A 17,454-nucleotide genomic window follows, 5' to 3' on the forward strand; every position below is an offset into this window, starting at 1 on the left:
CCTCTCGTAGCAAGCAATCACAGTGACGGTCAGAGTTCTTCGCACACCGAGAAGATCGAGGTCATTGCGATTGCCAAGCTGCATACCTCCCCAGTGCCATCTAGAGGGGAAAAGTGGACTCTGAAACAAGTCTGCCCAGTGAGTCTCGGTCATTTGCCCCTGCATGCTGTAGATAGACCCGGCTATGACATGGATGATGGTGATAGTTCATGCCATCGGCCAGGGATGATTGAAATAATAACCGAGAGAAGCACTGGATATTCAGAGAGAGCAGAATAGTGATATTAGAGATGCGAAGAATTAATTAACCAAATGATCATAATAATAATAACAACCCAGTTGTGGTAAAGACGTGACAAACTTATTCCCTCATCTGGTTGCGCCCCTGGGGCCTTAACCTACTGCTGTTATTTTTATTAGTGTTTGGTCTGTTTCTTTCTCCGCAGCCGCATCCATCACCATCCATTCTCGCAAGCTCCGTTCCCCCATCGTTTTCCTCCCTCACCTTCTTGCGACTTTCTCTCTTTCTGTGTCCAATCTCAACATTCACTCATTTTACTGTTTCAACCTCTGCATCAAGGGTCGTACATGGGGTCATTTCGAGTTGTCTGCTGGACGTCTCGACGCTGGCTGCCGCTTCCTTGAGCGCTCGTCAGCAAACGCCAAATTCCCCCCCCGCTCCCCGACCGGTCCAGATTGAAGTACTGAGGCCGTCCACTTGGGCTTCCTCTCTCTCCCTTTTCCCTTCCCACAAATCTTCTTGAATTTTCAACCTTGACATTGCTGGACACGTCAAAGCAAGTCTTGTTGGTTGAGGCTTGGTTTTGGAGATCTCTATCGTGATGTCTACCAGTATTCCTGCGTCAGCGTCGCCAACGGTCGTCCGCAGCCATTCCACGTCCTCTCGGCCTCACGCCCATCGCCCTCCTGCTTCTGATTTACCACATCGAACTCGAAGTGTCGCAGTCAGACCGTCCACCTCTTCTCACTCCTACCAATCCCATCACAGTAATCACAGTTATTCCAAATCCCAGTCCCATGACCGGCGTCCTCCGTCGAACCAGGCTGCTTTTGATAACATAGCCCGTCGGGATTTCGAGGGTTCACGAGGCACCCATTCCAGCTCCTCCCGCCGAGACCACTCCAAGGAGCGCTCTAGGGAGCGTCCGTCTTCTGCTCACCGTACCGATTCATCGCCCAACAAACACCGGAGAAATCTATCGGTGCAAAGCCACCAGCGGGACAGTATAGATATGGCTTCAGCCGCTCCCGTCGCGGCGGAGCCGGTGCCAGCTCCCGCGCAGGCGGCTTCTGGTTCTCATTTACATCCGACTTCATCTGTGCAGCCCAAGCGTCGCACAACAATCACCACTCCGTCCGGCCAGTGGGCCCTCGGAAAGACCATCGGCGCGGGAAGTATGGGCAAAGTGAAGCTCGCGAAGAACATAGAAACGGGTGAACAGGTATTTGGAACGGAAGCAACGGATCTGACCTTAACACTAATGGCAATCGCAGGTCGCTGTCAAAATAGTACCAAGACAATCGGCCGATGAACACCGCAACTCGCGCGACACCGAGAGAGCAGACCGCTCGAAGGAGATCCGAACCGCCCGTGAGGCTGCGATCGTGAGTCTTGTGAATCACCCATACATCTGCGGCATGCGCGATGTGGTGCGAACCACATATCATTGGTATATGCTCTTTGAATACGTCAACGGTGGCCAGATGCTCGACTACATCATCTCGCACGGTAAATTAAAAGAGAAGCAAGCGCGGAAATTTGCGCGACAGATCGCGAGTGCGTTGGATTACTGTCATCGCAACAGTATCGTGCATCGAGACCTCAAGATTGAAAATATCCTGATCAGCAAAACCGGCGATATCAAGATCATCGACTTCGGTCTGAGCAACCTTTTCTCTCCTAGAAGCCTTCTCAAAACATTCTGTGGAAGTCTTTATTTTGCCGCACCGGAATTGCTACAGGCGAGACAATATACGGGGCCAGAGGTGGATGTGTGGAGTTTCGGAATCGTCCTTTACGTCCTGGTCTGCGGGAAAGTACCATTTGACGACCAGAGCATGCCGCAACTTCATGCGAAGATCAAGAAGGGTCACGTAGAATATCCGCAAGGACTCACTGCAGGTTAGTAAATTCTTACCTCTCTGCTTTTGCACGAACCCGACTCTGTTTTAGAAAATGAGTGCCTGACTGCAACTGCTAGAATGCCGCCATATCATCTCGCGTATGCTGGTTACGGACCCCAAGCAGCGTGCAAGCCTTGCGGAGATCATGAACCATCCATGGATGAACAAGGGGTTCAGTGGGCCACCCGAAAATAATCTCCCAGCACGTGAACCTGTGCAACTTCCTGTAGATCCCGAGGTTGTTGAGAAGATGACGGGTTTCGATTTCGGGCCCCCAGAATATATAACAGCGCAACTCACCAAGATCATAGAGTCAGAAGATTACCAACACGCCGTGAGAACGAGCATCCGCGAGCAACCTCTTCCAGTTCATAGCGAGAAGAAGCGTGGCATGTTTGACTTCTACAAACGGCGGAATTCCGCCAGCAGAGACACACTCTCGGCTCCGTCGGTCGAGGCTGTCCAGCTTGGAAGTGACCCTCTGAATGCATACAGTCCCTTGCTCTCGGTGTATTACCTAGTTAAGGAGAAACTTGATCGAGAGAGGGCCGAAAGCAACCCCGGCGCTCTCGGCATCCCGCATTCTGCTGGTGACAGCCTGCTCAGGATGCCAGACTTACCAGCTCCCGAGGCGGCGCACACCAATCAGTATCAACTACCTGGTGAAAAAGATACGGGGAGGAGATCTCGTCCTCGCGCGAGAACTCACGGCGATGATGAACTTAATGATGGCATCAAGAACCTTCACCTTGCACCACAAGCAGGGCAGGCAACACCTATTCCTGCTATTCCGCAGCCCGAGACTCCCGTGAAGAAGGAGAGCACCGCAGTGGGCATCCTCAGACGATTCAGTACGCGCAGGGTCAAGGATCGCAGCCGTGATCCCGAGCGCGAGCGTATCACCAGTCCTCCTGCGCCATCGCTAAGTGTCCAGCCTCCCGCCGATTCGGCTTCCCCACTTTCGAGAGGGTTCAGCATGCGGAGAAGCCGGCGCGCAGACCCCTCACCGTCCGATATTCCCGGCGGGGGCAGCCAGCCGCAACACCAAGATTTTCTCAAGGCTCCAGGATCGGTCGGGCCGGCCTCGCGATCCAACAAGTTCTTGGAGAGATCTACGAGTGTCAATTCGGCTGACTATCGTTCTCGGAGAGCTGCGCAGAGGAATGACCCCGATGCGTCGGATACTGCTCCCGATCGCCAACCGCCACAGACCAGTGGCTCTGACTACTCGAATCTGGGTGGGCAGAAGGCGGAGGCCCCTGCGAAAGAGGTGAAACAGCCCGGTCGCACACATGCCACACGGACCATGTCCCTTGGCCACGCTCGTCGCGAAAGCATTCAAGCCCGCCGAGCGAGGCGAGACGCGGCAAGAGAAGCTAATGTGCCCGAGGAGACAGATGCAGACATCTCCGGTGCAGGAAATGCTCTGGAGAGCGCAAACGAGGGAGAGGATCTCTCTAAGCCGGTGTATCTCAAGGGCCTCTTCAGTGTTTCGACAACCAGCAGCAAGCCGCTGCCTGTGATTCGGGCCGACATCATTCGCGTTCTGAAGCAACTGTCCGTGGACTATGTCGAGATCAAGGGAGGCTTCAGTTGCCGCCACGCCCCCAGTATTGAACTTGATAAAGTAGTGGATGTCGGCCCTCCGAGCCCTGATCGATCTGGCCAAGTGCCTAACCACAGGCGCCGTATCAGCTTTGGAGGGTTGCTGAACCACGATGACAGCAAGGAAGACCCCCGACCAATGCATACGCCTCGATCTCAACGTCGGACTCGAGCCCCCGATCGGAGCTTTGTCAGTAATTCTGAGGGATCGGACGAATATGTGGCTCCCCGTGATAGCAATGCACCCACCGGAGAGCGTGTCATGGGCGAAACCACGACGAGAGTCCAGAGTGACACGGGAGAGAATCTGGTTCTGCGGTTTGAGATCCTGATTGTCAAGGTGCCGCTGTTTTCATTGCACGGTATTCAGTTCAAGAAAGTCTCGGGAGGTATGTGGCAGTACCGAGAGATGGCGAAGAAGATTTTGGATGCTTTGAGACTCTGATTGCCTTGGTTACCTTCTGCAGAGCCAGGGCAGAAACCTGATTATGACTGGGTTTATTCAGCGTGGAACATGAAGCATTTATGCGAGCATTACGATTTTCCCTCTTCTTCTTCTTCCACTTCTTTCATTGCTTTTACACCCTTATTACTTGTTTATTCTTCGACTACGCCTAGGCCTGCTTTTTACATTGAGCTGGCTCAGTCTGCAAATTCTTCTTCGCCTTGTTGTCATGCTGTACAATAGAGCTGAACAGGGATGCATCATCGATTACTGGAATTAGCTTTCCCCTTTTTCATGTGACTATTGATCATGGTTTTGTACATCAACTTTTTATGTCATTATTTCCTCTGTTCAATCCCAATTAGCCCCATATTATCATCAATAATGTAATTTCCCTTTCAAATGCATTTCTCAGAGGAAATACAAGAACTCTATGAAATTTTCGACTGTATGGAACATATTGGATCAAGTGCGTTTATGTGTGTGGATGTGTGTATGATTACCAGGCGGTGTTGTAGTCTATCTAGGCCTTACCCGGGCCTCAAACTCTGAGCAGGCAAGGCTTAAACTCAGGGATCGTCGGGGCTCTAATAGGCTACCCTCAGTACCTCCGGCAGCGCCGCAGCTGTTAACTAACAACGGCAAGCCTGCTTAGTCATCAATTTAGTGGATATCAATGCCAAGAAATACATCCATATCTAGAAGAGCAACTTGACCAAGTTTGTATGGGGAACTTGCAACGGCAATTACTCCACCACCAATGCTTGAAATTGAATTCTGAGAGCTATTTTCGAGTTAGAGATAGTACCTCTACATGACTATCTAATTTTTATGTAGCTATTTTAATGTGGTGTTTTCGGTCAGTCAGGAACCTGCTTTGGGGTTTTGATGGGGTAAAAAGGGTAGAAAGCTGCTTTGATTTGGGTTCCCGCAAGCTTATTTTGGGGTCTCAACAGGCAACTTGACAGGACCGTTATCCGTCAGTTCTCGATGCATAACAGGATATTTTATGCTAATTGAGATATTGAAGAAGTTTCCGAGCATAAATCATGGCTTGATCCTTTGAATCCTTTCAGATCAAATCCATCTATATCTGAGTTTACCACCTATGTGACCCTCAGCCAACATCTATAGCTATCTAGCATAATCTGATAGAAGTACATGAGTCATGACTAAGCTAGCCAGATAGACATGACTAACCCAAAATATCAATGACTAACCCCCAACAGGCATAGATTATTCACTTACCCACAGTCCCACACTAACACCACTAATCAGCTTTTTCTGGAGTCTCATCTACCTCGTCATATTGTTTCTCCTCCTCCCACCTCTTGCAGATACAGATAGAAGGATCCCCTATTCTGCTACATCATTTCCTTTTCTCTTTTCTGGTGTTGTCCATTGCAGACTGCAGGCAGTTAGCAGTTGGCAGGGTTTTCCTGCCCTCTTCACCTCCTCCAATGACGGTCATCGACTTGACTCAGGACTCTGATTCGGAGGATCAGAGGAGACTCGCTGTAAGTGCTATGTCAACCTCCCGCAAACCCGCGTTCCGCGTCCCTTGGCCCGCCTTCTTTAGCAGGCTATTGAAAGTGTTGCTGTTCTCCATCTGGAATTCTGGATGCAGACCCCTAGCAGCCTAGCTACGCGTTGAATATAACATGCTATGCATGTGTTTGGGGATAATTACAGTTAATTCTTTCCTGACTTTTTGTGTGTTTATTAAACCTGAAAACCTGTAGGTTGACAGGAACTTCATGTGGATGTTATGTTGTGTTGTGGATTTCTTTGTTTCCTGAATCCCTGCCATCACCAGATTTATTGGGCGTCGTGTCTCGTGACCGGTTAGCTGATCTAGTGGTATAGGCACAAAGACAAAGCACAAAACAGACACAGCAGAGTCCAAAAACCACTTTCTTTTCGAATCTGACGCATCGCACGCCATCGTCATCGATCCCGTTGAAAAGAAAGTCTGATAGAAGCTCTGACAGCCCTTCTCTTGCTGTGCCTAAGGCCAATCACTTGAGCAACAATAACATACACCATAATGCTAACAGTCTGGGTCTTGGCAACCACAACGACCCTATCACTTCTAACAGCAATACTACCAACAACGCCATCACTAATGCTGATACCCTCAAATCTAATCATGTATTCATTCCAAAAATTCAGAATCCGTCTACACCAAGTCCAAGCCCAAGCTCTCAACAGGAGGCGATTGGTGTCGTTATTCCTTCTCCCTCAAGGCAGCTGAGAAAGGAGATTGAGAAATCTGATTGGGTCAAACTGCCCCCTGTAGCGCCAGAGAAGACTGCACTTTCGACTGAGTATTATCCCATAGATGCTCACGAAAAGCGCGCTCTCAAAGGCGCCTACCCCAGCGCCCGGAAGGTCAAGCGTTCTGAGATTTCGTTTAGCATTGGAACGCCGGGCCCCATCCTAGCAGATAGGATCCCTGTACAACGCCAGCTTTACGAGACTCTACAACGGAAGTTGTCAAAGATCAAGGGCCCCGCCGTGACGTTTGCGCCTGGCGAGGAGGGCCTGCTCGCAGACTTTGCGTCAAACTTTGAGTTCGTCAATGCCTATATCCTCCGCAAAGGCGTCTCACATATTCCGGCGGACTTCATCGCGGGCTGCGATTGCAAAACAATCTGTGATCCTGCGCGGTGCGGCTGCCTCGAGCAGGACGAAGAGTCGAAAGAGATCATTGTGCCGTATCAGCGTGCGCACGACAACGCACGGCTCCTAGTCCTGACCCCGGAGTTTCTGAAGCGCACAGATATCATCATTGAATGCAGCTCCAAATGTACCTGTGACGAGCAGAAATGCTGGAATCGAGTCGTGCAGCATGGTCGCACGATCCGTCTGGAGATCTTCCACACGGGCAATCGCGGTTTCGGTAAGTTTTACAAAGCCATCAATGCAAAAGAGTGCTAATGAGGCCAGGCCTCCGTTCCCCAGACTGGATCCGCGAGGGTCAATTCATCGACTGCTATCTCGGCGAAGTGATTACCAAACAGGAAGCCGACGTGCGCGAGGAAGTCGCCACCTCGCAGCACGGCCACTCCTATCTCTTCGGGCTGGACTTCTTCCACAATGACGACCAGATATACGTCGTGGATGGACAGAAGTTTGGCTCTCCCACGCGTTTCATGAACCACTCGTGCAACCCGAACTGCAAGATGTTCACCGTCACCCGGACCTACGGCGACGACCGGCTGTACGACCTGGCCTTCTTCTCGCTACGCAATATCCCACCCAACACCGAGCTGACGTTCGACTACAACCCCAACTGGGAGGAGGGCAAAAAGGTCGATCCCAATGCGGTGCGATGTCTCTGTGGGGAGAAGAACTGCCGCGGTCAGCTCTGGCCGAACCAGCGCAAGGGCACCAAATGATTGTCTTTATTTCTTCTGAAATCTGCATAGCATGGCATGACATGGCGCTGCGCCGCGTTGCATTTGAGCGATTCTATTTGAGCAAAGGGCTGAACTGGTTTGTTTACCCTGTTGGCGATCTGTTGGGGCGGTTTACGGAGTTGTCATTTTCTTTATTTCACTCATGTTTGACTATACCCAAGCGGCCACTTGTTTCTTTCAATGTGACATGGATTTTCAGGGCATACCCCACATGTACAATATCCGGAGAATACGTACATCTCTTCCTGGCGAGTAACAAGCAAAGCAGCAGCAACATTGTAATTCAACCCAATCCATGATATGTCCAGCGTCCCAGCATCAAACAAACAAACAATCACCCAATCCAGCGCTAAACGCATTCAATTCACCCTGCTAAACGCCAACAGATCAATCCATAACGCAGTAGACCCGAACCCAACCCAAACTTCACCCGCGAGACGAAACAAACCACATGAGACACCAGCGAAAGCCGATTAATCCCTCCCCTCCATGACCTCAAAAATACCCCCCATCACAAACCGCGGCCGAACAAATCCCCTCTGAGAATCATACGGGTGGGTCTGAAGCTGACTCTGCAACGACGACCTGCCCCGGACGGCGTCAGGCACCCGCGGGAACGCAGAAGAAGCAAAAATACTCCCGTCCATGGGCACGCGGTAATCGACCGGATCGACGGGCCGCGGCTCCATGAGATCCAAGCCCTGGCTCTCGATGGCGTCGCCGTCGCACCGGGTGCGTTCCGCGCTGAGCGCCAGGTCGACTTTTGAGGGGCGCCGGCGGAGGAAGAGCGCGGAGAGGCGGAGGGGGCTTGTACTGCGGCTTCTGCTGGCGCTTGCGCTTATGCTTATGCTTCCGCTGCTGCTGGGGCTGGCGCCGCGATTGGGGTGGAAGAGGCGGAAGCTGAATGGGGAGGAGGCCGATGGGGATGCGGAGGAGACGGGGGATATAGTTGGGGAGGTGGGGAGGCGGTTATTGGGCGAAGTTGACGGGAATGAGGTGGTGAGGGAGAGATTGGGGTGCATTTTTGCGGTTTTCTCTGTGCGGTGTCCCTTTGAATATGATGTCGGAGTGTAGGTAGATCTTGAAGTATGTTGGATGGTGACGATGATGAAGTGCGGTGCGGGCTGAGTGTCTCGCTGGCTGACTTGTGTTGATGTTTCACAGCTGTTCAGGCGCTGCCTGATATGTCCAGTTGATGTATGTATGAGTTGGCAGATATCAGAAATCAAGAACGTCTTCTATTGCTGTAGCCGTCTGGCAATAGGAGAGAGATAGAATCATCAATAGACGCGGACTAGAAAAGATCAGTATATCATCAATACAAAGATCGAATGAAGTAAAGAGTCAAAAAAGATAAGATGAGACAGACAGACAGAGAGACGCAAATAAAAATAAACGTGAAAGAACAAAGATGAAACAAGAAAACTGACAGGTCATCTGTAGCGACTCCGTACAGCTTAGAATGAAACTGTCTCATCCAGAAACTAAAGTGTAGAGGACCATCATGAAAGCAGACTCACCGACACTTTTATAGATCAACAGCAGTCTTCAACCGGACCAAATCAACTCGGTCGCAGGGAGATTAAGAGGAGGCAGGAGAGGGAAGAAAGTTTGACCACGATGTACGGAGAAAACCCTGAGAAGAAAAGATGAATATGGAATCTTCAAGATGGAAATGATTGACTACCAAGATAAGTCGATAGCATATACATAGATACTAGATAGAAGTAGCTCTGCAAGGAAGCTCTCGACTAGCGACGCGCCAGGGGGAGTTTATACCTGAATGAATTCAAGACGAATGCAGCAGTTGGGAAAACACAATGATACATACGTTGAGAACAAAGGCCATTCATATTCATTTGTCACTTTAAAGATTCTCCACCTGAATGGGTGAATGCTATTGTCTGGAGGTTTTCTACGATGACATACGCAAACGGCGGATCGGCATTCGATTGCCTCTTCTCCCGACTCTCCCTATCCGGATTGATCTGCATACACGCAATAGAACAGGGAATTCCCCATCAATACTTAACAACAATAATATCCGTTTCCGACTCATTGTCCGAGTCCGTCCATCAATGTCTCCCTTTATTGTCGATAAAGTTCAACTATACGCTCACATTCAAGCCTTACATATTGTTGCCAGGGGCTTGTCCGGATAATCATTATCATTCTCCTATTCCCGGAGTCCAATCGTCTCTAGATCAGAATTTCCGAAGAATCTGAGGTATTAAACTCCTTGATCTGAGAATAATTATTGTAGTCAAAGATAAAAAGCATCAATTCACCCACGCGCCACGGCTATGCAAATAACCAATATCACAAACTGTCTATGTGCGAGACAAGACAAATGAGAAAAGAGTACTGGGAATGCATCTCAAGAGATGGACACCGGAGAATGAAAGCTCTCTACCAACCAACCGACCAAGCACAAAGAAGACATGTAGATACCACACATTCGCACATCTAAATCATCACAACATCACTCACGTCTCAAATTCTTACGGTTGACTACCGTTCGATCGACGTTGGGTGAAGCTGCGCCGGATACTCTCGCCCCAGGCGGAATCATCCAACGACTGCATCACGTCCTGTACATTCATCGCGCTATTCTCTCGCGAATTGTTGGATCCCGCGGGACTAATGGGCACGTCCGACCCGGCGTCGTAGGACGAGAGGGTATGCGACCGTTCACGGCCTCCTGGCGCCAGCGACGGACTGATGCTCGACCACTCGGTCGGCGAGCTGACATTGGACATGCGTCCGGTCAAGTTGGTGTCCAGCCGGGGCAGTTGCCGTGATGATGTCGGGCTGGAGGGGCCTCGCGTATGCGAGATCGGCGACAGCATCGGCTGGGTGTTCTCGCCTCCACTCATGGCGGCATCTTGGGACCCCGGGCTGACTCCACCGTCTTCTGCCGCTGCCCCGGACTCCTCTTGATAACCATCGTCCACAAAGATCTCCGGGACGGTGAACTGCGGCACTTCGGTCATTCGTGATGATTTCTTCGCATTGACCTTGCGGCGGAATTCCCGCGACCAATACAGCGTGTCAAAGAAGCCGATCACCGTGTTTCGGCGCACAGCCTCCTCTACTCGCTGCAGACGCGCACGACGACGAAGGAATTCCTCCAATCTCAAGCTCTTGCTGTCGCTGATGACATTGTAATGAGCCAAAATCATCAGAATTGAGTGGAAGGAGATGCCGCGCACTGGATCCGCGGATACCAGCACCTCTTCGTAAAACCGATTCAGCCGTTGTCGTCGCTTCCGAACCGTCTCAACTGGGATCCGCCGCAGAATCCGGGACATTTTGTCGAGGTCCAGCCCTTCAACCACTTTTCTATGGGCAATGAGCGAGTCCCTTTTATCTACCCGACACTTCTCGAGGATCCGTCCAATCGTGAACTCGTCGTCGTAGATGCGCATGGCAAAGTCGCCCGAGAGTTCCTTATCGAGTCAGTTGATTTGCTAATGCTTGTTTCGGGGAGAGAACTTACGCCAAGCAGACGGGGGAATTGTTCCTTGGTGATATACCCCGTCCCGTCAGGATCGAAGGTCGCCCAGGCCTGCTTGAAGCGGCGAATTTCTTCACGGCTGATTGCGTAGAGCCCACTGCTTCGTTGATACACATAGGAAAAGCTCTCGAAGATCAACGAGACGAATAAAGACACAAAGATATACATGCTGATGATGTTCCACGAAATGAAAAGCGGCCGAGCCCAGGCGGCGCTGCCGCAGTCGTCATTGAAGAAGTCGCTGTCATATGTGCAAAATGGCGGCACCATCGTCGCAAAATCTTCCATCAGCTGGTTCCATCCCTCCCCACAGCTCAGTCGAAAGAGAAGAATGAGTGACCTCGGAATATCTCGGAAATTGATGTTGTTATTCTCATTTTCACCGAACTTTGTGAGGCCGAAGGCTTGGTTCAGGGCTATCGCATAGACAAGGAAAAGGACAAGCCATGTAGCGAGTAAGTTCCCGATGGCCGTCAAACTGGCTGCGGCCGTCTTGAAAAGCTGATCCAACTGATTGTTTCGCGGAATCAGTAGGAGGGTGATAGACACAAGGAAAAGTTTGTTTAGCTCCACAATGACCTGATTATTCCTCAGCAGATAGTTGAGAATAGTGGTAATAAAGGTACCAGGGACGGCGATTAGTGAGTAGAGGTCCCACGAACTTCTACTGAACCGGTGCCAGCCCAGTCCAAAGAGACGTATGAGGACATTTGCAATATAGAAGAATGTAAAAGCAAAGAACAATGCCTCTGTGAATGTGTAAGTCAGCACATTGGAAACTAGGGTAGGAGGGCTAGACTTACCCCTTGTCAACTCCCACAAACGAGGTTCCGGATAAAATTCCAGCACAAGTAAGAGGAGATGGAGGACAAGAATGATAGTCACGCATCTTGCCCATCGACCATGTTTCTTGACGGCGATCCGATAGCACCATAACTTCCATTTACTGCTCTTGCGGTCGAGCGAGCGCTTCGACGGAGAGATTTGTCTCAAAAGCTTCCTCAACTCAAGCCAAGATCGCTGTTCAGCAGTTAAAAAGGCGACACCCGTCTGCTCAGTGTAGTTTCGCATGAACACAGACACGAACAGTGTCAGAACGAAGACGGCACCGAGTAAATTGAAGACAATGAAGAAGAGGCCGTTTTCTGGCGCTGCAAACGACTGTGGCTGCATGTCCTTCCCTGTAATACTCATAGCGCTCTTTTGCACATCAATCCAGCCCTCCTGAGAGACAATCTGGAAAAGGATGAACAGAGCATTCCCAAAATTGTCAAAGTCGTAAAAAGGGTTTGATGCGACACGCGGCGCTAAAACGTCCCACTTGTAGGGTGAGCTTAAATATTCGTTGATGCACTGGTCCAAATTGCCAACTATACTTCCGTCATTGCATTGGACCATTTGTCCGTTGTAAAGGGTGACGCCGTAGATTGCAAATGGTATCAGAAAACTGACTGAGACCAGGGCAGCCTAGAACATGATTAGTGTGTGTCTTGCCCCCGACTACGAACAGGAAGCCAAGACTTACAGCGATGACTTTCCATCCACCCACGATGATAACTGAATGGAAGGTGTCCTTGGCACTGTCACTGACGTTCAATAAACGCAGGGCCCTCAAAGCTTTGAAAGCCCCAATAGCTCTAGAGACGCCCCAATCCCTGAACAGTGAGCTGCCCACATTTACCCAAAGGGTGATTAAGACAATTCCATCGATGAACCCCCATGATCCACGAAAGTATGCATTTGGTGTCCAGAAGAAACCGTCCGCAATGACCTTAATGAGTGCTTCTATTGTGAACAGGATTGCGAAGCCCGTATCAGTGTAAACATACCACGGCATAGCCTTGCCATGCCACTGCACTTGATAATTGCGCTGATAGATCGGAGTGGTGATGCACGCGATCAGGACCATGGCAACAATCGCCGCGTAGACAAAAGCTGAAAATGTATACCAGACCGGCTTATAGGGATCCACTCCTTCGACTCGCTGATGCCCGCGTCCCGGCCCAACGATGCGTTGACAAAGTCTCCGAACGGGATTGTCAGGCGCGAAGATAAACAGCGACTTGTTGTAATTCGGATGTCTCATCAAATACTCTCGCTGTGCTCGTTTCCGCTGCTCAGCGGCAGAAACTACCTCCTTGGCCATTTCCTTCGGATCTAGCTCTTCGTATGCTCTAGAGAATTTCAGTTTGGAATAGAAGGGATTCGGCTCCCTGCGCAAAACAGACGCGGTAATGGCCGTCCACCACCGGGAGAGCACGCCGGGGCGGACGGTCTCCCCCGTCGCGGCCGCGGCAGTCTCCAAAGGCACGTTGTCCCCTCGTCGACTTTCCGTAGGCGCTTCTTGCTCATCAAGGAATTCCCGTACAACGGCATCTTTCAGTAGCATTTCTAGGGCCGCTGGTCCATGATCAAGAGGATCCCTGTAGCGGTTGGAGTCTCTGCCCAGCATGAGGATCTTCGACAGGGAGAGGTTCCCCTGAGAATTACCGCTGACCTGTTTCTGCTCCAGGAATGCCCTGACCTGCTGCAACCGTTTCTCGTCTTCAGAAACGTCGAAACTCTCCTGGATGACAGCAATGAACATGTTGAGAACGATGAAGTTCGCCACAATGAACCATAAGATAATAAAGACGGCGGAGATCCAGGCAGTGTTGAACGGGTACGTAAATGTGGTTGCGTCGTATAACATGGTAGTCCAATTTTCGCTGGACAAAATCTGATACATGCCGAGAAATGAATTATATATATCAGCGAAGTTGATATCGATCTGGTCACCATCATTGTTCTCTGCGGGTATCTGGCCGCGGAAAAGTTGGGTTGCGAAGATGGACGCAAGGAACGTAATCAGAAACACGAACATGATCAGGTTCAACAGACCAGTCGCGTTACGAAAGACAACCATGATGAGGTTCCTGGTAACCGAGAACGCTAATACCACTCGGTATACTCGGAGAATCTGAAAGACTGTGAGAACATCATACAGACGCCCCGAATGCTTGATCGCGGGTATCTGGATGACGCAGGTAATGAGCGCGAGTCCTAGATCAACCCAGTTCCGGCGACTTCGGTGGAATCTGCGCCAATCGGACGCAAAACGTAGGATGATTTCAAAAAGAAGAATGATCGTTACAAAGATTCCGACAGCATTGATAAGATTGGCTCGATCCTCCTCCATCGTCGAGCTTCTCAAAGCCTGAACAGCGAGATCGAGAACGATGATGCCAATCCAGAGCCATTTCGTCTTGTCATAGAGGCGTTTGAAGCTACTAGTTTTGCGGGTAGATGTGTTTTCCGTATCAACGGAGTCGATTTTTTGAACAGCGAAGGCACTTCGTTTGCTCTCTTCTCGGATGACTTGGAATGAGTGCGTGATCACTGCAACCAGCAGATTGACCAACCACAGACTTAAAATGACGATACCGAAGGCGAAGAACAGAGCAGCTGCGAGATAATCGCTGTCGGTAGTGTAGTATAGAAGATCTGAAAAGGTGTTTGAGCTCATGATCACAAAGACAAGCTCCAGCGAATGCAGGATGTTATCGAAATTGACTGTTCCCCCATACGGATTGGTGTTTTCAACACAAATGGAGCCTTGGGGGCAGAGATACCCTTTCGGGTCCGAACCACTCGGAGTGAGATCGTTTTTTAGCCAAGGCTCTTTGGCGCCAGTAGTTGCATTGAGGTATCCACCGCAGAATTGTAGCGTGCCGTACGGGTCGTTGAGATCAAAGTCAGTCTCGTTGTCACGACCGAGCCAGCGGCAAGTGCGTCGCAAGCTCGACTTGAAGCTCTGGATTCCTACAATAGCAAACAGTAGCCAGAAGAAGCCTATGAGGAATGCAACATGAACAAGCAAGGGAGCTGCTTTCTTGAGACTTCGGAGAATGACCTGTTCTGAATCAGCTACCGGAATCAAATTAATGAAGTTCTCCAACTTACTGATGTGCCGTTGGTGAGCGCAAGAAGACGCAAGATGCGAAGGCAGCTAAGCATGCGAAACACGTATAACTGCTGGCGAGTTTCAACACCGGTGAGAGAGAGTAAGAAGGACACCCAGAATGCTACGACGGCGACAAAATCGAGACGATTGAACGAATGTCGGAGAAAAGCACGGTGTGCGAGTCGCACGCGGCGTGGCTGTAAAGGGTCATCGATGACTTCTGGCTGCAACTGATCGAAACCGCCAGTGAAAGTGCGTATAATTGAGGCCTGCTGTGGCTCTGGAGTGCTAGAGGCTTGTTTGGAGGCAAATTGCCGTTGCGGTGCAAGTAGATTCTTCCCTTTCTCCGCGATTGCCTTTCTCAACCCCATCGATCGATCTAGGGTACTGTATTCCGCCGGATTGATGATAAAGCCCGACACCAGGATCTTGGCTATTAGCTCCAATGTGTAAATAACGAAGATGACAAAATAAGCGTAGTCCATGGGATTAGAGCCCCAGCGCACAGATCGCGGATGATCCCAGACCGACTTTGCGGATTCGAGAGCCAGCAATATCGTCTGAATGATGATCACAACCAGAATAAAAGGCTCCATGAAAGGACGAACTAGTATGTCGCATAGCCACACCCGTATAGGGTTGTCCGGACGCAGGATTCCGAGTGCTTTGCCTCTCAGAGGATTGTTGTACATCCTCCACGTTTTGCTCGCCGATGTTCTAGTCCGGGGTATTTGATCATCAGGCATTCCGATAGACGGCGCATCGTGTGCATATCCACTCAAGGAGGGAAGCGACGGGGGTTCTTCGAGTCGCGCATTCCTGTGCTGTTCCTCTCTCATAATTGCTTGTTCAATTACCTCCGGCTCATTACTCAGGTTAACAACACGCTGGGACATCGACTTCATCATTGAACTCGCACGCTGCAAAGCAGATCCAGTGGCCGAAGGAGACAAAGAACGGGCCCGACTATCTCCAGCGCTGCTGCTCCCGCGACGTCTCCGACCCAAACCGCTCTCAAGGTGTGGCAGATCATCACCCAAACGCGACTCTGGACGCGAATCCGGAGGGAAACGGTCGCTGCGCGTGCTGCTTCGGTCATCCTGTCCACCGGAAAAGTGGTGAGAAGCTCCGCTGATGGGCTGAAGAAAGCGATGGTCGGTCAACGGGGCCGTATCATTATCCTCGTAGGTATCGGTTGGGGAAGGGTAGTGTTCAGCTTCCTGCGGCCCAAAGTCATCGAGAGGGACATTCGTCAGGTCGGAGCTAGATTCGCGGCGTCGCGCTGAATGTGTGGTACTATGTGTCGGGTCGAAGCTGAGGCCCACCGCCGACATTGCCTGCGCAAATGTCCCCGGATCCTCCACATGGAACGCATCTTTATTATCACGGACAGCATGTTGTGGATGTGCACGCCGTGCGACTGGCGGGGGTTCAACAGGGGACTCCTCCGACACCCTCTCATAGTTACTCAAAGAGCCTCCTCTCAAAGATCGTCTCGACAGAAATCTGCTTCCCACGCGACTTGTCCTCGCCTGACTGCGCTCCAACGGCCCGGAAAGGTCTTGTAAAGGAATCGATTGATCTGTGAGAGCATTGTCTTCGTCATAGGCGCGATTGTGGCTATTCGAAGCCATCGTAGGCAGGTGTAATGCGCTAGCCGAATGTAGACATTGCAGACTGCAGCTGTGGAAACCGTACCTGTGTCAATAATGTCTTGCGGTTAGGGGACAATTCAACAATAGAGATAAAGAAAACGTGTTGCTTTCTGCTAAGTTATTTTTTGCCGTTCAGGGACTTACTGCTGTTGTTGCCTTGCCAAGTATGCGGGTATGTTCTTCTCTACCAACCCCAGTTCTTCCGTACCTATCAGCCTGCAAAACTAGCGGGAATCTACGGGCTTTTGTCAACTTGTCAAGAGAGAAAATAAGGCCAGTGCGACAGAAAAAGCAGGCTACTGTACAAATCGCCTTGGGATCGCGATATTATTGAACAAGTGTGAGCAGCGGAGCTTTGCTTGGATTGCGCCAACGCGGCCAAAACTGGGGCGGTTGGCCCGTAAGCTGGCCTCTGTGTGGTTCGTTGGACTTGGTCTCACCTGCGATGCGATGGAACCTGAGACTCCGGAACCCACGCTTGTGGCTCATCCAAATTTAGCTATGTTTAATTTCTTACTCTGGAAATTGGATCATTTAACGCTATCTGCTCCGTCTCCTTCTTCGTTAACTCCATGGTTCACAGCAGCGACAGATTTTTGTTTGCCTTGAATATGAGGTTTTGGCGATATAGCCTAGCTCCCAGGCCTAATGAGCTATGAAGGTTCCAGTCCATCTCCTGTGATCCCGTAACCAATTGGAGAAATATCGCTCTAAACCTACGG

General features: G+C 50.6%; 4 protein-coding genes across 4 annotated transcripts; 2 read left to right on the top strand and 2 right to left on the bottom strand.

Moving 5' to 3' along the window:
- Positions 1–842: 842 nt before the first annotated feature.
- Positions 843–4,195, top strand: kin1 (putative serine/threonine protein kinase Kin1; the record flags this gene model as incomplete). Its single annotated transcript, XM_043270120.1, has 3 exons — positions 843–1,463; positions 1,516–2,143; positions 2,223–4,195. 3 exons carry the CDS (start codon positions 843–845, stop codon positions 4,193–4,195), a joined length of 3,222 nt encoding a protein of 1,073 aa, XP_043126055.1.
- A 1,460-nt stretch (positions 4,196–5,655) lies between these two features.
- Positions 5,656–7,596, top strand: clrD (histone-lysine N-methyltransferase Clr4; the record flags this gene model as incomplete). The annotated part of the gene is made up of 3 exons (XM_043270121.1): positions 5,656–5,712; positions 6,062–7,097; positions 7,145–7,596. The coding sequence occupies 3 exons, from the start codon at positions 5,656–5,658 to the stop codon at positions 7,594–7,596; spliced, it is 1,545 nt and encodes a 514-aa protein (XP_043126056.1).
- Positions 7,597–8,090: 494 nt separating this feature from the next.
- On the bottom strand, positions 8,091–8,639 carry Aspvir_006934 (uncharacterized protein; the record flags this gene model as incomplete). The annotated part of the gene is made up of 1 exon (XM_043270122.1): positions 8,091–8,639. One exon carries the CDS (start codon positions 8,637–8,639, stop codon positions 8,091–8,093), a length of 549 nt encoding a protein of 182 aa, XP_043126057.1.
- Positions 8,640–10,118: 1,479 nt separating this feature from the next.
- cch1 (calcium channel protein CCH1) lies at positions 10,119–16,711 on the bottom strand (the record flags this gene model as incomplete). Its single annotated transcript, XM_043270123.1, has 5 exons — positions 10,119–11,066; positions 11,117–11,883; positions 11,938–12,601; positions 12,660–15,026; positions 15,077–16,711. 5 exons carry the CDS (start codon positions 16,709–16,711, stop codon positions 10,119–10,121), a joined length of 6,381 nt encoding a protein of 2,126 aa, XP_043126058.1.
- Positions 16,712–17,454: the final 743 nt, after the last annotated feature.

Source organism: Aspergillus viridinutans (assembly GCF_018404265.1).
Source record: "Aspergillus viridinutans IFM 47045 DNA, scaffold_4, whole genome shotgun sequence".
NCBI lineage: Eukaryota > Fungi > Ascomycota > Eurotiomycetes > Eurotiales > Aspergillaceae > Aspergillus > Aspergillus viridinutans.